Below are 21,363 nucleotides of genomic sequence, written 5' to 3' on the forward strand. Positions count from 1 at the left end.
ATTTGAAGGAACAAACTGTAAGCTGTTTCTTGCATTAAATAGAAACAAAAACTCGAGAGCGATGGACCGTGAAAGCCTCCCACACTTCCAATAGTTTCGATGTTTCACAAAGAGAAACATTTCTGAGTACAATAGGAAAGCCGCGCAAAGTGAGGTACGGCTGTATCAATAAGTAAGGATTACTCCACACCAGTTACTGCGAGTGTTTATTTTGTTAGCAAATAGTACAGAAGAATATCAAATACGTCGTTTAGTTTGGTTGGATTGTAAAACCTCAGAAGTATAGAACTGTCTCTTTTCATCTTATCATAGACAATCTTAAGATAAGTGTTGCGTTGCGTGGAACAAATAATTTTGCTTAATATAAATATACTTCTTACTACTAGCACTAATGTACATGTGATAAGTCAACTTTGTTCTTGGTTAAAGTCACGAAAATATATGAAAATAAGTAAAGATCTGTACATAATACAAAACAATACGTGTATGTACAAAGAATCTCGATATGGACTTATTAAGAAGGTATGGGGAAGTCGTTTAAAATAAATCTTATTCGTAGTTTATTTACTTAGTCTTTACAAAGATATATTTACTCTGCTGAATTAAGAATCTTGAAATGCTTCGCTGTGCATAAAAGTCGCCAAGTCGAGCATTTTTAATTAGATGGAGTCGAAATCGATGTTTCTCGTAAAAGCTCGAATTGTCTGAAATACTTCTCTAGATTTTATTTTCTATTATCCTTTCTTAAATCTTTTGAATTAACTTTTCAATATTATTGAAAAAGTAAAAGGATCAAAAGTAGAAGTGATCAAATAATCGTCTATTTTTTAAATATGATTTATATCTCAAAGTATTTCTTTTTCTTGCAGGTGGAGAGAAATGTGGAAAGACTCTAGAAAGTATTTTTAAATTTCAATCAGTGTTAGACTTTTTTAATAAAACCATTTATGAATCCAAATTCGTAGCTGACATAAAATATAATTTTTATTTCTTTTGTATTGTGAATATATACCTACAATCTGTTACAAAAGCGGTGAAAATTAATTTCAGTGTATACTTTACTTCTATTTTGTAGTCAAGAATTGTACAAAATGTGATATTTAATAAATACTCTCGTGTTGTAAAATGAGAGAATTAACTATCTATATTGTCCTCACTTCCCTCAGTATGTATGTATGTAGTATGTAACACAAAGTGAGTATAAACATGTAAATTAAATTTAATGTGGTGGAAATTTAATTTTAACTATAACCTATAGTATTTTGGTGTTAGTTGTGTAATATACAATCAAATTGTGCAGGTATATAATTTTTATCTGTAAGTATTTTTATTTGAAAGTAGTGAATTTTATACTTGTATATAATAATTAGTATAATAATAGATCGTGTAAGGAAATAGTGATGTTGTGCTTCACATCCTTTATGTAACTATTAATTGTTATTGTAATTTATAAGTATAATAAAATTCTCTGTTTTTTACAATTATTTTATTTACCTCCAACATTTTTAGACACTAATGCACCTCATCTCATTTTACCTAGTCCTCTAGTCAAAGGGAACTTTTTTCTCAAGCCACAAATTAACTACTTTCTCTGTAACTTTTACCTTTATTGCTCCCAGAGAGCTCATTTACGATTGATAGTTCGACACTACTCAGGACACGTCGAGAAGTATTAGTTTCATTAATTATACGAAAACAAGAACGGAATTATATTGATGAAACCATCTGGTTCAAATTCAATCATTTCCAGATGTAATTTTTAAAAATTATTTCTTTGAGAACAATAGTTCTAAATAGAAGCAAAAATTGTATATCACATCTTGACATAATATTATATAGGGTTGTTTAATAAAATAGGCACTTAGACAGAGTAATAGTTGCTCAGAGACTAATTCAAAATAACTTCATAGGCACACACCGATACAGAATCATGTCACGCTCTTACAAAACTAAAATTTATTTACCCATAAATTAATGTTTCAAACTGCTTCGTTGGATTTGCTCTAAAATATTTGCTGTGCCAATTCCAGCTTATTTGGGTCACACGGAATCTCAGCTTAGAATACCATGAGACATGTTTATTAGGCATTCTACTTGTATTGTTACAGCATACGAGTATAAAGTCGATTATTATTTTTTAAGTTGCAATCAGAGAAGAAAATACTATTAAAGAAAGAACGCGATAATTGGATAGGAAAATTAAAATAGTTTTGTAATTGGTACCCAAATATGATATATATATAATATTAAGGTACAGTGATATTGCAATAATGAATATTTACACACTACAAAATGTGTGACGAAAAGAGCTTTAGATAGATCTGTATCTACTGCAAAATAGCAAAGTTTTATAAATTCCGGAGAGTTTTTTCCGCAATACTTTCACAAAGAACTAACTCACAATAAGTTCTACACGTGGGTCTAGGTCCTTTGTGATTCATATCAGGAAAGGAAAGTATATATTATTAGTAAATAAGACGACCGCATAAGGCCATTCTTTTATAGTTTGCCTGCAATTTGTTTCCTCTTACTGAGCAAGCCTAGAGCTATAAAGTTTCATCATTGGAGACCACTAATTACGTATTTAAGAGACTGCAATTGTGAGACATTTACGAGCAATTATTTACAACGTGCAGTCTTAATATTTAGGCAGGCTTTCATGAAATAATTTCTTAAAGTAATTAATTACTAGAAAAGATAGAGTCTTGAGTTCGAAAGAGTATTTAGAACTAAAATTTGATATTGATTGGAAGGTTGAAATTAAAGTTAATAAAGGTTTACAGTTAAATAACGGAATCATCTCTGAAAATTGATCACTGTGATATCTGCTGAGTTTGCAATTTCAGCTGAAGCAAATTGGTCGGTGTAACGTTATATGCGCAATGTTCACGTATGTTACCCGGCTCTGCTTATACAGACCGAATTTGTAGTGGAATTACTAGCATTTTGCCGTGTTTCAGTTAAACAAACTATATCGTGTGTCCATTAGGAATGAAACTAAAGTATCCGAAATAGTGCTTAACGTTGCGATGTAGGTATGCATAATGGTGAAAACGTTTAGCGATCGAAAGGTAATTAGTTGCTTGAATGGATTTGAATTCTGAAGACACGTTAAATATTTTATGTCTAAACTAGCTTTCCGCCCGCGGCTTCGCCCGCGTTCTCAAAGAAGAGTCCCCGCATAGTTCCCGTTCCCGTGGGATTTCCGGGATAAAACCTATGCTATGTGTTTATCCAAGTTACCCTCTATATGTGTGCTAAATTTCATGCAAATACATTCAAGGAATAAAAAGTTTCATACAAAAAATTCTATCCCCTATATTACCCCTTTAGGGGATGAATTTTCTAAAATCCTTTCTTAAGGGACGCCTACGTTATGACATCTACCTGCATGCCAAATTTCAGCCCGATACGTCCAGCGGTTTGGGCTGTGCGTTGATAGATCACTATATATCAGTCACCTTTGAGTTTTATATATGTATATAGACTTCAAGTTACTTATTTAATCTATAATCCTCTTAATCATAATATATAATAAATCTATTCAAATTCCGGAGTTAAAGGATGATTAGGAGCACTTTGTTAATAGATAGGATGCTCAGCAGCATAAATAATAAAAAATTTGGAAAATCCAAAAGTGCACGCCTCATAATTTTTTTTTAATAAATATTTATTAATTATTATTTTTGTTTATTTAATAACAATTAAACCACATCGAATCAGACCCTGAAAAATGAAAGGGTTCTATTCCTGAGCATACTCAAGCGTAAGAGAAAAAAAAAGACTCGATTAGTAAAGTATTTCGGTCGCTATCGTGTTAACAAGAAAAAGGATCCGCACATACAGACACACGGACGTCCAAGACAGAACTTTTTTAAACTGTTTTTTAACTAGTTTAAATAACAAAAATGACATCAAAAATATCATGAACGTTAAAAATAGTGTTTTTTCTTAATATGTGTGTGTATGTATTATCTTACAAGTGCAATGTATGATACATAAAGACATTTTAAGTTTGAAAAATCAGATGTTTTGCGCGAAGTGACAGTAGTACCCACCTCAACGCTTCGCTTATGAGGCGTGCAATATATACGTGAAAAACGTTGAATATAGTAAGTACTCTCACAATATCGAAATACGAATACTACAAACATTTATAGATGTAAAGAATTTTATTGTATTAATCAAAAACAATATTTAACACAAAACAATAAAGTTTTCAAAATAAATCGTTCGGAATAACTGCATACTTCAGTAATTGACATTCTTGATAGTAGTAGATTGAGTGGATAAAATCAATTAATGTAGGACGCCTTCTTTGTGGAACAAAACCAAGTTTCCGAATACGTTGCAAGAGTTAGTCACTTAAATGGCACTTATAATTGAATCTCGTTCAATTTACGGCAATACGTACCCACTATCCATTGATAAAACAGCAGTCTGCATGTAATAGAAATTTCTCGATCGAATGGATCTTAATAGGGTCGGAGTGATCTCTCGCAAGGGTCTGTTCCTAGCCAATATTATCAGCCATAAATTGAGTAGGTATGTCATTTTTTATATGAAAACTGAACCCTCAGTAAATAAATAAGATAGTTATCTAATATAATTTAAGTGTAACTAATCATAAAATAAATAATCATAAATAAAATATTTGTATATATAATTTAATTAAATAAGTTCGCACATTTTACTCTTGCTTATCTGTTACTTTAAGTGGAAATGCTAAAGTTCGAAGCTTAGGTTCGAAGCTTCACAATAAAACAGAACTTTCAAATAGGTATATTTAAAATTTTAATATTTGCTTTATATATCGAACGGTACATAGCATTCTATTATAAATAGGTTAATCATGAATGTGTACATAGAAGTGTTTATAAATTACAAAATAATCGCAAAGAAAAATTAAGTTCATGATAATCTGTATTCCAGAGTCCATTGCGCGATAAATTATAGTGAATTAGGCGCTATTATTAAATGGTTGTTGACGGAAATAAATGTGGGATATTAATTCACGGCAGGCCGGACCGCAGACCACATGTCTCAAAGAGATTTGTAATTGACCAATATTGTACCGATCACAGTACCGATGCATGCCCGCTGACACAGAACATGACACGGAATTGGAAACTCTTTGCCTTCAATTGCAAATTTACGTACACAGTTTACGTATGAAACCTTTTTAAACTTGATTTTATTTGGAATTTTCCAAAATAAAATCAAGTTTAAAAAGGTAAACATACTATTCAGATAAGGGTGCTTATATATTATTAATCTTTTGGGTATACATTATATTATAGGTCTACCAGAATCTGATGGCATATTTATATTTAAAAAATACGAGATTTTCATGTGGCAACTTTATTTGACAACTATCAAATTGGTTGTCAAATTATTTGTGTTGATGATTAATTTATAGGATTTTGTCTTCAAAATCTTCGAAATGTCGATAAAACCGCTGCGATCACAAGCAAGAGGTGTTGTTTACAATGTGCATAGGAAAATATTCGATGGAGAAGGGTCAAACACATCACAGTTTTCAATTTTAAAGCGCGTGAAAGATTTTATTGCTAAGTTGGACTTACCCGTTTTGATACTTTAATTTAAAAATGTTATAATTAATAGGTAACTATAATATTGTTTGTACTTTGTTGATTAAAATATAATTTTATGAAAACTTATTACAGGAGTTTCCAATTCGGCTATTTGTCAAGTCCAAGGTGTACAAGTCAATTTTATAATGTGTTAATACTTACGAAAATAAACATGATTTTATTTTATTATTGTTTTATTTTATAAAAAATGTTGTGTGGTTTTATGAAACCACGGTAAAAGTGAAACTGTTCGAACGGTTCTGAACACCACAGTATTACTTTACTCTATGCCGAACACTGCTTTGTGTAGCGCATGTCGCGTGACGGTCGGGTGCCGAGTAGGTTGTACCTACTCGGCAGCCGCGATACACGCGACATGCGCTACACAGACTAAAAAGTTTGAGACGATGTAATAAAAGTTTCACTTTAAAAATTATAAACAATCGTTAAATATAGTAAATAAGTTTTGATCTGCATTATCATTATATCCATATTTTCACATGCCATAATTATATATATTCAAATATAGGTATTTAGAAAAGTAATATGTACATTATACATGTAATAAGTACCTATATAATAATACGTGGATATCTCATTAATAAATACAGTATTATCCACTTGTGTAATGTGACTAATGACAAAATAAAAAATACGCAGTATCAAGATCGTTCAGTCCATTTTCCCTGGGGTTGCACACTCTAAATTTTGATTTCCCTAATTGCCATCAGATTCTGGTTTACCTATATTATATTGTTTTATAATCGTTATAGTTCACGGATCCCCTTTTTGCTTGTACGGTAAATAAATGTTTTGGTAAATGGGACGAATAATAATAGTAATTTCTACTCAACACGCTTTATTTAAGTACTCTTTCTTGTATTAACTATCTGTTTATATTCTGTATTTCATGATAACAAATTATTATCCTTGAAATCGAGCCTAACATTTATAACTTCATTCCTGGAACTCGTTTTCAATAACAGAGAAACTAAAAATATTTTTAACAGTTGAATGGCAGAACTTTGCTTTATAATATGGAGCAAGTTGAAATCTTTTTTACGAATGTTGCAAATAAAAATACAAAACATAAACCTACCTACATGCTTTAAATAAACATAGTACGTACTACGTTTGTAACGGTAAACAAATAATAGATATAAAGAGTTTTTTAGTATAATATCATCGAAATATCTAATGGAGGGAATGTATTTAAAAAAGATTTGATTGTGTGTTTGTATTTTGTAACTAAAAATATATTCAAACGATTAAAAAAATATTTTACCATTAAAGCTCTTTACATAGGCTATATTTTTTTAATCTAGTTGGTATGGGTTTTAGCAGCTTAACTATTTGTGAACTGGGGACGATATTTTACGTGAATTTTTTAGCATTCTTTCCTACGTACTCAAGATAAACGATTGAATATAAAATAGCATATTAAAAACAGAGACTATTTCAAATAAAAATTTTATAGTTTTAAAAAATATCAATATTTATTTTTAAAATTTACCTCTTAAAAGCGCCACATAAAGCTCGTATTAAGTATGTGAATAATTTTAAGCTTAGATAAATTGAATAGTACTGAATTTGATGCGGCGCCATATTTAAACCTCATTCCAGCCTTAAACTAACCTCGCGCTAGCACTGAATAAAACATACTCTTCCTATATCCCATCTACTATTGCACGCCTCATAAGCGAAGCGTTGAGGTGGGTACTACTGTCACTTCGCGCAAAACATCTGATTTTTTTTTTATTTTTTCATCGGGTGTACTTAGAGTCGAAATTTTTCTGTAGTATTATTTCTCACTTCGAATTCCCATCGTAAAATTTTAGTTGAATATGGAATTTTAACGAGCAATACTTAAAAATACAAACGAATATTTAGTAGGGCCTACTATATTTAAGTTTTACTTATAAGTAGGTAGGTATATTTTTATTTTTTAGAAAAAAAAATTTTTTTTTAATAAGTGCTATTCCAAAAGAGGACCTTAACAACACGTGCCGCGCAAATGCCGTTGCAATGGCAAAAAGTTTGTACATGCAGAAACACATTGCCTATTGCTCGGTTTGCTAATAATATGCACGGATAGTTAAGACAAGAAACACCCACATGTCCATCAACGACTTGTGAATCGATTCCACAGAGGATCCCCAGAATTTACTATTCACGATCTTAATACTCCGCTCTATTCCGTAGTTGCTAACCTATTGTTATACAAGCCGAACGGCACTATGCACCTTATCTACAAGGGCATTCAAATGAAGTCGAGAGGCCAAAATACACTGGTCCTTGTGGTTCTGTCCGATTATGGGAGCAACTATTTCCTTTTGGTTACATTGGTCGAAATGAAATTACTGTGTAGATTGATCAGGATGTTCTTTGTCTGCAACTAGCGAATGAGCGTAGACAGGATTATTCTGAATATATATTAATTTATAATATTAGTGAATATGGAATTTGTTATTTGATACCTTTTTGATAGGTACGAAAAACTTTATAGATCCGTTCTTTGTGAAAGAACGTAACTTAGTACCTACATATAGTCAGGATGTATGTGGGTTATGGATTATAGGGCAGATGCATTTCACATCTGTTTCACTGATTCATTTTTCTTTATGGGCCAGTATTTTAACGTTTATGCTTTGCCCGTTTGAGACTTTTTATTAAGATTCAACCATTGTTTTCTGCCAAAATGGCTGCTTCTCTAGTTAGTAAATACAATTTTGAGATATCCACGTTACAAGTAAAAGGCATTACTTGTTCTTTAATCTATAATATTATTAAAAGAAAGACAGAAACAGTTGACCACCCTCTTATAAAAAGAGATGCCTATTACAGACGTCTCAATGAAGTGCTCAACATTTAACCACCGCCACAAATGTGTGTTCCAAATGTGTTCCAAGACGTTAGACGAATAAAGTGCAAAGAGCTGAATCTCAAGGGCACTCTCACGGCACCCGCCGAGTGGGTGACGGATGTGGAAAGCAATAAATTTCCAACGTATTTTTCACCCTCGACAGTTTTCGCGACGCAGTATAATTTGATATATTACTAAGAGTTCCAGTTAATAATGGTTTTGAGGAATGCGTTATTTTACAGTTTGAAGTACACATGTGAATTATTTTCTATGGAGTTTGCCTCGGTATATTTTGAAAGCGGTATCAAATTTGTATCTAAATAATTTGGATAGAAAGTAGTGTACCTAGCAGTTTAATCTAGTCTAATTTAGTCTCGCAAACATAAACAGAGCAAGACCAACAGTAGGTACCTACCATCACATGGTTTAATTTTACATCCCAATATATATAATACAAAAAATTTGTAAGATTTCTAAGAATTACACCTTTTTTAAGAATCCTTAGCAATTTTCATAAGCTTTTTACGAGAAATTTCTTACATGAAGATTTAACTCTACACATCAATTATTGCGGTTATTCTTGGACATTGTTTTGTAATGGCTTCAGGTGATAGATAGTAAGAGACATACTTACCTATATTGTTCAAGAGCATTGCAATAAATCTTATAAAATGTGTTACGTGTAATTAAATGTTTGGCTGTGGATCTCAATAAATTCTTCGAACAGAAAGGGTTACTCTATCTTATCGTCGTAACAACGCTTATCACCAATTTTCCTTGAGTGTTACCTAATTACCTTCCTGGAGTGCGTGACCCATGTCAATAAGTCAGGTCAATCTATTTCCCTTCAATCCTAATTGTTCTTTAGTTGGTGTTATTTCTTTTATTAAACCCTGTTATTTTGTAGGTTGTAATTTCAGTGTACTTAGCCGTGATGTTTTGTATCAAAATATCATATTATTTTACTGATAACGGAGTTTTTATGCCGACTCTTCTAAGAAATTACTTTCTGTATTTGCGGTTTAGTATGATATTTAATGTTGCCAAAACACTTCTAAGAAAATGTATTTGAACAGTAGGTACAAATAATATGGGTGTTGAGTTTAGGCGTCTTACTGGCGTAGTTGTTAATTATAATGCATTAATCCTTAAAGGCAATATAAACTTAAATATTATAATAATAAGTACAAATCATTTGCTGTTTTAATTTTTCCATGAAAATTTCAATAACTGCTGACAAAAATGGAGAAAAAAGAGTAGATTAGATGATCTATTTACTTGAGCGATAATTGCCTTATATTATATTGTATGGCCTTACCATGAATATATTTTGGGAAATCATACGGTTAAATATTTCACAAACATCCCATTAAATTCGAAATATGCTAATTATTTGAAACACAAGCGTATCATCATAAAGCGAAGGCATTTATTTAAATTATGTTTATGTTGTAAATTTCATTCTTCATACATATTGAATTATGATACACATACAATTTAGGTACTTACATATTAGATTAATTAATTAATTATAATGATTGCCAAAGTATAATTAAATTTTACATGTAGGAATCTGTAATGCAGGAATTCCATATCAATAATTAATTTATTACCATAGTGTATGCATGCTCTGTGTTTCAACATGTTGTCCTAGGTAGTTATTTAAAAAAAACAGCAGTTACGAAGTGACACCTCTTGAATAGGTTATCTGAATCAAAAAAATTAAAAGAGTATTGGGTACAAAACACACTTAAATAAGTACGAACACGTTGTTCGACCGTCGGCTTTGCTGAATCTTTCAATACATTTTTTTGTGTCGATATGTTCTATGTTCAGCTTTTGAGAAATACGCCAGTGTAGAAGCGTAAAACGGTGTAGAAATGAGAACGCAGCTCAGTGAGTTATGTTTTCATCAGGGATCTCTTCAGTCTTCGGTAGCTATTAAAATGTGGAGTGAAAACTGTTGTCGGGGATGAGATCCGACATCGGTAAGTGCATACAGTTTATACACGTCGGCGTCGGAACAGGAATGGCAGCGAATTGGATCACCCTAATTTATCTTTGGCAGTAAATTACAGCGAAACAGCTAGTGTGCTACAGTCACTTATTTGTGTATCTCTTTTTGCGTTGAGCGCATTAATAAGCGAAACGCTCATTTTTGGTTCGCCTTTTGTTAGAAATGCTTGAAATGAAAAGAAATATTATCGATGAATAGGTATGTGTTAAAAGTCTGAAGATTACAATCGTAGAGTTCTTAAAGTATTTATCCAAGAAGTGCATTCACAGCACACGGTCAACCAGTTCAATCAATCTTAACTCGATAGAATTATTTTTATTTATCCTTAAGAACGCATTAAATATGTTATACTTACCTTTATTTCTAAGAAATACTATCAATTTATTAAATGAGTATATTCTAAAATTATTCGCTCTTTAAACGGATGAAGCATAAACTTCGATGAAAGAATCGTTCATAAACGTTCGAATATTGAATTCACAAAGCTCCAGTTTAGTGCAATACATTTGCAATTCTTATTCCACGGTTCAAGTTTAAGATAGCGAGTGCGATAACAATAATAAATTTGGTTCCAGTTGGCTTTCCCCACCAAAGTTTCTACTTTCCTAGTGAACTGTTATACACAAAGTTTGTTTGCTCAGCAAAACTTACGGCTACAATTGTATCTCCATCTAATCACACTCAATCTAAACTTAATTACTTTAACTCTATTGTTCTTAACATGAAAGTTAGACATTACATGAGTTAGATAAGGATTTAGTTTGCGTGTACTATCATTAAATTTAATTATTATTGTTGTTCTATGCTTATAGAGTACATATGAAAGTGACTATCTTTTGTTAGGTTTCACGCCCGTGCCGCGGAATGGATTTTGATCAATTTTCATTGAAAGGGTCGAAATAGCGGTTGAAAATTTTTACGGGGAATAGATGAAGTTCGTGAAAATCACGCAAAAAAGTGAAGTCGCGTATGAACAGTAAAGGACAATTTATTTACAGTGAATAACTAAAATAATCAAACTATATACTGATACTGCCTTGCCTTGAGCGTGCCTTAGATCTAAGTGGACATAAAGACAAACAAAGACAAATAAATTATGGTGGTGATAGTATCATAATGATAATGATCATTATGATACTAACATTAAACGATAGATTATTTAATAATTGACATGAATTAACACTAAACTAATTAAGAATACAAACTAATTTGGTTCCAAGCTTTTCATTGATATTTAATGGTATGCTATGGAAGTTAAACGATAGGAATGGGTAAATATCATAAGCGTCCGAAAGTTATAATCTAAACGGAACAGACACTGGAAGGACTTTCATCGACCACGTTGGGTTTTATATGCAAATTTTACTTCATCCGACTTTGTAACGGAAATCCTCTATTTCGGGTTCGAGGAAGTGAAGCGAGTTTTTAAAACATAAGAATACATAATATTCATGATGAAGAGACAAGAAAGAACAGTATTAAAAGGCAAGTAATTTTAGAATGTGATTATAGAGCAATACTGTTGCATAAACCGATTGGGGAAACACTCCCAGAGGATGTTCGCAAAAGCAATCTGAAAGCCTGAGATCTCTTTTATAGCGACCAACCTAAACATTATTTCCGCTTAAAAAGAGTAAATACAGTCCTGATTTAAACCTCAAACATAGTTATTTTAAAACGTTAAAATATTTCTCGTCAATTTTAATGTAACAATTACGGGTAATGGACATCGCAATATTTCAAATCAATTGGAGTACCGTATTCAAGCTTTGCTTTGTTCAAGTCGAACAACAATTAAAATTTTAATACATGGAAAAATTTTTTTGCTTTTACTCATACGCATTTTTCATGAAATAATAGTTTAAACTGAGAGCACAGAGCACTGTTAGGTTTCTCTACTACTAGAGACATATTGATTTCATAAACGTGCCAGTGACCCAAGTTTTAAACTATTTTAATATTAAATAGTTCTTAGCATATTCAATCTTCGTTGTAACATATTTTCTACGACATTACACAGGCTATTGGGAAAATGCGAATCGTGTACTTGTCCCCAACCGCACATACTAGAAGATTTTAATGTTGTTAAATATTTATTTGTAATCGAGAGAACCTCTGTGGTAAATAACTACTTTTCCTCAAAGTAATAGGTAATTACATAGGAAATAAATTATTCCCGTCTCATCGAGCCATTCAACGCACACCGCTACTTCAAACTGTATATGTATAGTCTTCTGAAGATAATTGCTTTGGAAATAGTATACTTATAGGAACCGTTCAGATTCAATGATAAAGGAAAAATAATGCTTATTGTTAATACATTCTAGTCTATGGATGAAATCGGGTTGTAATAAAATATCGGCGAAGAAATCTGCGCTTTTGTTATCAATAGCTTATCTCTGTAGATATTAGGAAAATTTTAATATTATGAGCTACTAGCTTTCCGCCTCTGGCTTCGCCCGCGTTTTCAAAGAAAAATCCGCGTAGTTCCCGATCCTGTGAGATTTCCGGGATTTTAAACCTATACTATATTTTAATGCATGTTACCCTCTATATGTGTCCTAAATTTCATTGTTATCGGTTCAGTATTATTTGAGTGAAAGAGTAATAAACATTAATATATACACATGCACGTAGGTACATATGGATGTAAAGATGTAGATAGTAGAAGAGGACGGCCTCAAACTTTCGCATTTATAATTTTAGTAGGATAGGATAGGATTCTTTGTCACATGACAAAATCTTTATCTACACATACGAACTTATTAGAATTACGTCACCGTTTATTAAATTAATTGTATAGTATTTGTTCAATGCAGTTCATTAATTTATTTCGTGACAACAAACTTCATTTGCATTACTGAAAATTGTAATTAAATGAAACATAATGATGGATGTTTCATAAAATTAAATACGTGTTAAAAATTTAATATATTAATAAATCATTTTGAACATGTTCGTGTCCCTTTAGAAAAAAATATAACATCATTGTACGTAAGAATTTTTATTGACGTATAATAGAAACAATTTTTATACTTGACACAAACACTAAAATAACAATAAGAAGAACTGTTAAAGTTCTAAGTAAAACAAATGCTTAAAGAGTCGGAATGTCTGGAAAGCAGTTTTCAAGGAGCATCTCTTAAGTTGGACTTGAGACTATTTTGCAGCTGTTTTCTAGCGAACAGTTCTACACAATGCTGCTTCAGAATACGTGACCAACGGCTACCTTCGTTTTATCAATGACACTCCATTCTTCAAACTCAGTTATTTTTGTATAACTATCAAATTAATGATCGGGCTTTTTGTGTATTTGGATAATTGATGGCTGTTGATGTTTTTGTGGTGATTACGATCAAATGTGCGATAGCCGCAAATCAATAATTATTGAATTAATTAATACACAAATTGAAACTATAAAATTAGAAATAGGTGTGTATTAATATAAACTGTATGTAACGATATTTAATTTCCTTTCGGTCATATTGTATGTGTTCATAAAATTTTATATGCAATAAGCAAACAATAAATCAGCAGAAGTTTTGACTTCATATTGAAAACTATTATACAAATATGAACCTTCGACTTACTATACAGAGTCTGCTAGAGCATTACAGTATCGTATATGGGGTCTATAAAAGGATATTTATTGAATAAAAACCTTTACCATAAAAATAATAATTAAAAAAATTACTTATAATGTTTTTCGTTGAAGGGAGAGCTTAAAAGACAACGTCGATGGAGCCACTATTTGGTAATTGAACAAAATTGCAAAAGCTATTTTCAGCAGAATAAACCGTATATTGAATTATTATCATCCCCAAAATTGGGTGTATCAAATAACCTGTGAACTATTTAATATTATATGTTATCTGTTATATCTGTTACACATGTATAAATAAGTATACTTATATTATCTAAAAATATGACTATAGAAATATTAAATGTACCTTAACTTACTAAGTAGTATTGTTAAACCCACTTTAAAGAAAATTCTGAAATGCAGTCATTCTTCACTTTCGAAATTTCAAACGAACTAATGTTAAAATTTGTTCATACAGTTATAAATACTTCTTGCAAATTAAAAGTCTTGTGCAACTTACCTAGTTTAAAAATAAGGTTGTAGCTAAATTAGGATCAAAGGTCGACCTACATACCGAGGTTTGAACCATAACATAACTTTAGAAACTCAGTAAACGACTGAACTAAGTTTGTTATCGACGTTTTAAATAGGAACATTTGATAAAATACTAAAGGAATTAAATGAATATTCCGATTATTAGCAGATAGGTCAGGTTATTTCAGCTTCTCATAAGAAAAACCTGTAGATGTAGATACCCATTTTCCAAATGTAGCTGAAATCAACAAACCTGATTATTTGCTTCATTAACACTGCAAAGTATGCCGCCAAACTCAACGAAATAGTCTATTCCTGGCTTAGATACAAGATATGCCTTGCAACATTCAGACGGAAAGTGCGGGCGGTAGTGAAACTTGAGGTAAAACTTGCGGAGGCTCTTGTCGCTGCGCAGTTGTTATCTCAAACACTTGGCAACTGCGCTGTGCTTTTTCCTAAGAGTAGAGTCTGTTGAACGCGGAGCGAGTTGCTATGTTTTGTTACGATTGGCCATATTCATAATATTCGTGTTTTATAAGATGTATTAACGGATTATATAGAGTTCAATGACTGGAACACAAGTCAGAAACGTACATTTTCAAAAGATTAATGATTTTTTTCAGTTTACGTGTCTTTGTAGTACATAATTCTAATCATAATACAACAAATATAAACTATTGAACAAGCAATCAATAAAGTCTATACAAACAAAGAGTAATTTATTCAAAAGCTTGTTAGTTTAAGAAATGAGTTAAAGTTAAATGACTTTTACATAATAAAAAGGTTTCGTTTTTCAAATGCTTTGTAACAATCTATTATTCAGTGATGCCCGCAACGTTCGATTGCTTTTTATTTAATATACCCACTGAATACCCTTTGTATTGACTGTTATTGAAAAGCTGTTTTGTCACGATGAACTGATTTTCCTTTTTAAACGTCAAAATATTCGATGAATCTTTTAATAATAACATCACATTATTAAAACATAATCTTTTGAAATTTAACCACTTAAATGTAAATTTTGAATGAAAATAATTAACAAAATGATTTTAACGAATTTCTAATGTATTTCACAGTCTTTCAGTCCAAATTTACGCAGCTATTGTATTTTACCTATTCACTTTTACTCTTTGTTAAAAATGATACAAAGTACAATTGAGAGCATCTCATTGTGTTTGATTTAGGACACATTTAGAAATTTAGGCTATAGAAACTTAAAACCCATTCAGTATTAATTTACCCTGGATTGGCTGCTGTATTTTCAAATTATTATCTACTATCTTTCCTCCCGCGGCATCACCCTATGTCTAAAATCTAATTCACTTTATAATAAAACCTTCCTCTTGCATCACTCTATCTATTAAAAAAATGTTCAGTAATTTAAAAGATGAAGAATGTCTCTAATGAATGAATGTGTCTAAGTATGCAGACACCGTCGGCGGAAAGCGACTTCGTTTTTATGCTATGTTTATATTATAGTTTTTAATAATCGCTTAAGTTCATACCTTAATTACTTATTAAAAGTGTGGCTGTCATCTTTCTACCTTCCCGTTAACGTCGAACTGCCAAAGCTGTTTCTCCAGCCACTTTACCCAAGTTACCTGCAGTTTCGATAGATACTATCAACTTCACCTATATTAGTTCACCTGTTTTAATTAAGGAGAGCGTATAGAGACCATTTTGTTGATTATGTCTGTAATAACTTAAATGTTCAATGAAATTCTCAAGATATGGCATCTATATTGTGTGTGTGAATTTTATGTTATGCGTGTTGGAATAATTATAAGTTCTGATAAATTATTTTCTAGTCAGACGTAAAATAACGTTATTTCATTATTGTTGTTGTTGGTTCCCCCTCCCCCTATATAAAGAATAAACCTAATAACAAATCTTTACCAAAAATAAACTTGATAATAATTTCATATTGTTGTATCAAAGATCGCTTACAGATTGTTTACAAATTCAATTAAAGTTCGTAATATCACAAGAGCGAGTTCAGAGAAACAAGGTATTTAAACTTTTGCTAAGCATGAATTTTATGAAGAAGATCTTTGTTTGAATCGGCTTTACAAACAAACCAATACAATACGAATTATATTTAATTTTTATGTAAATGTAATTTCTTATTGTATGTCTTTAAAACTTGATATTTATAGACTTGCCTTGTCTTGTATTAGTTGTCGTAAAAATTGTGTTTTAATCTTAGTATTAGTACTTTAGTTTTTACTTTTATGGATAATGGCAAGTCGGGCAGATTACAAGAAGAATCGGATTTCGAAAAATAAGCAAAAAATGTTTATAATCATTTTTATTTACATTGAGAAGCACTCAATTTCTTCATCTATTGAGTTCATCTATCTATTAATCTGTTCATTACTTACTCAGTGTCACAAATTCGATTGTCTGGATAAATTTATAAGCATTGGAATGCAAACTGATGACGCTTTTCCATATAAAAATAAGCACATTTTGGAGAAATTGTATCGCAGAAATATAATCTATGAAACCGCGGCGATCGTCGGTAACATTTCTTATCTTGGTACCTATAGACATTTACCCCTCGGCAGCTGAATGTAAAATCTTATTGAGCCTTAAAATGCTGATATTGAACTTCGAACAGCGATATTCCATGTGTCTGCGGTATAAGAGCATACTTATATATTCATTACATATTTACAGAACATCTGAGACAATCTTAAGCTTTCGTCTCAAAAGCTAGCACTAAGCAATTTACTTAAAAATACACGTAAAACAATTTTCTCTAGAAACCACGAATTAACTTCTAAATTATTATGAGAATAGTAAACATGTCTAGTTCTTTTACGCACTTTGGCTAAGTTTGTATAAAATATGTGAATAAGAAGCAGGTAATTAATCGTGTGCTCTATTATTCTGAGCCTCCGCAATAAACATGAAAATACAAAATAGCGTAGCTAGTTAAGGAGGTATTTTGGTAAATGTATTTTCACCTCGATTTTGTGCTGAAACTGAAAATTACCAAATAACATCAGACATTGCAGTATATCAAGCGCGGCCACAGCGCTTTCCAAGTAACACTGAAAGGAGCCTGAAAATCGTTCGTGGTTCGCTTTATCTAAACGAGGCACCGCACCGGCACCTTCAGCCAACCTCACTTCCTCCCACACATTACTATCCAACGAGTATGCTAAACCACGCGGTAAACAAACCTTATTCAATTTTCTCCTCACGTGACTTTTGGTGATTCTCGTTTACTCGTGTTACTTACACAAATACTGTAACAAATGTATGTAAGAACGCGACGTGACTAATTTTGTTTACTCCCGCGGTTTCAGTATAAAATGATTGGTTTATTGTTACTCTCTTTATTAGTAGAGGTAGGATTATAGCAACATTAAAATTTACTATCTTTTTAATATCCTATCCAACATCAAAACTTTGATGCTATGTTTAAATCTAATGGATTATTTTACATCGAAATCTAAACTTTTATGGAATATTGCACACAAAATTAGCAATTTTAAGTACATATTTGGTTTCTAGACAATCTATATATCACAGAATATTTCGTTGCAACCCTTTTAAAATTTACTAGAAATATTATTATTTAATACATAGAATTATTATAAAGAATTCAAAAATACCTGTTTTTAAATTCATTTATACACATTAATGTAAATTCATTCCGTTAAATAAACACGTTCCAAATATTTAACGTAGTCAAAGATAACAGTAAATTGAAATGTAAAGGATATCCTTTGTTCAGTTTCCTCGGTAAAGATATGATTGTCGAAAATTTAAGCAGAGTTAGTGTGAAGTTCGCGGGCCGGGGACGGGACGATATTTACGACTTCCTTCGTTTCCAAGCCTCGAGGTTAAAAAGGTAATAAAACGACGGCCAAATAAAACAACTTTGCCATTGTGTCTACGCTCGCGGATTATAATTAAACTTATTTTTATTCACACATCGGTTTTCCTCTTGAAACAGGAGATTTCAGCGAAATGTATGATTAATAGAATGGGGCGGAATAATAAATGTACATTGTACACCCAATTTTATTCGTCTTTGAAATTATTGAATATTTTTATTATAAGAAATACAATATATTATAAATTAATACATATTATTATTCTGAGAGAGCACTAATATTATGTTTGGTAAACAACGCAATGAAGTCCCTATACCTATCTATCTTTAACAAATATTAATATAATAACTTCACAAATGAAATGAACGTTATCTTATTAATACTGCTCTCTACAACCTTGATTTAATAAAAATGTTTTTCTAATTCCGCTAATCACGATGAGGACCATTAGCACCCTAGTACCTACTAATTCAATTTAACTTCAATTCAAACTTGCTTACAAACTTGATTAAAGTGAAATAACATAAATCTCATTTCAATTACAGTCGTGAGCCGAAATTATTCAATATGAAGGGAAGGAAGTGAGACGACAAAATGAAGTCACTTAAACGAACGGCGGAAGAATAATGAAGGCGGCCTGCGAATTCGCTCTACGTACCTTCATTCCCCAAACATTATATCAACTAATTTTTCTTTGCTTAACCTTTTACAGGTGAAATTCCGGGCAATTTTTAACCTTCTTCCCTGAATGAAAGTAGAACGATACCCACGAGGCTGGCTCTTCACGTGTATTATATATTGCAAGGAGGTAGCACCTATATAGTTACAGAAAACTATATTAAAATATGATTTCATAATTCATTGATATCAGTTCAACAATGTTAAGTTCATGAATTTGCTAATCACCAGACAGTTTTTTCTGAATTAGAAAAATATATATTAGAAAGATAGGTACATTGTGACTCGTTTACATAATTTTAAAACAACACAATTTATCTAAATGTAATTTAAATTTTAAAGTGTTTGAGTTATAATCGCCACCTCTAGCAAATTAGTACCCAAAAATATGCTTAATTATAAATAAAGCCTTCTAGTGTGACCTAGAAGGCTTTAATTATCCCTACAATATATTAAGAACACGTGCTGATTTTCATTTTAATTAACTTTATATGATACTAGCGGTCCGCCCCGGCTTCACCCGTGGAACATATTTACGTTTTCTCTACATAAGAACCATCCTCGTACTTCAAGGAATATAATAGAAAAGAATTATCGAAATCGGTTCAGCCGTTCACACGTGATGCCGTGACAACGCGAAACGGGTGCAGAGTGTAGACCCGCCGCCTTTTTATATAGACCGGGAGATACTGACACAAAATTTCGAGTCATTTGTAACAGGATGGCGTTTCTACAGGGGTCTTAGTACGCAATGACAAAAAGAAAAACGATGGCGTGAACGCTGGTACCGGCGGCTTAGTCGCGTGGGCGTTAGTCGAACTCGTCGGAAAATAGCGAAAGTCAAACGATTTGTAACAGTATGGCACTTATTTTTCCTGTAAGTTTGAGGATCAACAAATATAAATACAAAATTTCAAAGATCTATGTGTTGAAAATCTTCACTTAATTAAATTAATAATAAATTAAGTTTTCAAGTATGACAGCACTTTTTCCCCCTACTAGAAGTATGGCAAATATAATAATGGTCACATTTTATCAAATACTCTCCAAAAATCCAAATGCAATACTGGTACAAAAAGTTTGGCGAAATAAAAATTTTTTGCAGATTTTCGGCGGTATGGCGACCATTTGGAATCGTCCGAAAAGTATGGCATGGCGATTTTCGTAAATGGCTGCATGACGATAGTTACCTGTGCAAAAGTTAGCCTGGTACAAATGGTTGAATGATTGTTTTATTTAAATCAACACATTCGCGTCGGTATGGCGGGCTGTAAGTCACACCGGAAAAGTATGGCATGACACTACCGCCTACTACTTTTTTATGGGCTATCGGTAAATTCTAAAATTTTTGTGTTACAAATCGTTTGACTTTCGCTATTTTTCCGACGAGTTCGACAAACGCCCACGCGACTAAGCCACCGGTACCAGCGTTCACACCATCATTTTTCTTTTTGTCATTGCGTACTAAGACCCCTGTAGAACCGCCATCCTTGTTACAAATGACTCGAAATTTTGTGTCAGTATCTCCCGGTCTAATAGCTCCCGCCGCGAAGCGCGTCGAACGCGGCAACTGATACACAAAAATAATCCTTATGGCATGATTCTGTATTCACGCGCGATGACTTATAGCGTATTTCATGTATAACTTTGGTGTTTCTGCACCGATTTACATGATTCTTTTACTATAACCTGCCCAGGAGTATGAAGAATAATTGTGCCAAATTTGGTTAAAATCCGTCGTGTAGTTTCTGTTTCTATAGCGAATATACAGACAGACAGACAGACAGACAAAAATTTTACTGATTGCATTTTTGGCATCAGTAGCGATCCCTTATCACCCCTTCATAGTTTTTTTTTAAATATATTTCATGTACAGAATTGGCCTCTCTACAGATTTATTATAAGTATAGATTATAATTATAATGAATCGTTAATGCGTGGCTAAAAGAGAAGTATCCTCACATCTTTTCTTGGAATTCGGGTTCAAATAAATATCACAGTAATTTAAACATCTTGAATAAAGAATAATATTATTGCTTAATAATGATTAATTTTTACGCTCTCGCATTAACCATTTTTGTCTTTTCTGATTCTCTGAATTGACGTATCTTGATTTCTGTAAAAAAGAAACTTCCAAGAAAAGTGTTCATTTACATTTTGGTATATATATTCGTTCATGTGAAGGTTGTCTCAATGACTATGTTATGTTATTTAAACATTCTCTTCAAATAGTTCTGTCCCCTTGT

The 21,363-nt window shown here is 31.9% G+C and overlaps 1 protein-coding gene and 1 long non-coding RNA gene across 2 annotated transcripts in view; both read left to right on the forward strand.

Moving 5' to 3' along the window:
* LOC149484548 (uncharacterized) overlaps positions 1-1,374 on the forward strand; it is a 36,880-nt gene extending 35,506 nt beyond the window's left edge. The window contains exon 9 of the mRNA XM_089700737.1: positions 870-1,374. Within this exon, the coding sequence (XP_089556863.1) occupies positions 870-909 (40 nt within the window). The 3' untranslated portion in view covers positions 910-1,374. The remainder of the gene's footprint in view (positions 1-869) is intronic.
* Positions 1,375-3,937: 2,563 nt separating this feature from the next.
* Positions 3,938-21,363, forward strand: part of LOC149484549 (uncharacterized) — a 163,123-nt gene continuing 145,697 nt past the window's right edge. Inside the window, exon 1 of the long non-coding RNA XR_016316276.1 lies at positions 3,938-4,093. This is a non-coding gene — a long non-coding RNA (uncharacterized LOC149484549). The remainder of the gene's footprint in view (positions 4,094-21,363) is intronic.

Source organism: Colias philodice, chromosome 11 (genome assembly GCF_061535455.1).
Source record: "Colias philodice isolate Cphi_HAF_F1 chromosome 11, ilColPhil1 Martin Lab GWU primary, whole genome shotgun sequence".
Lineage (NCBI taxonomy): Eukaryota > Metazoa > Arthropoda > Insecta > Lepidoptera > Pieridae > Colias > Colias philodice.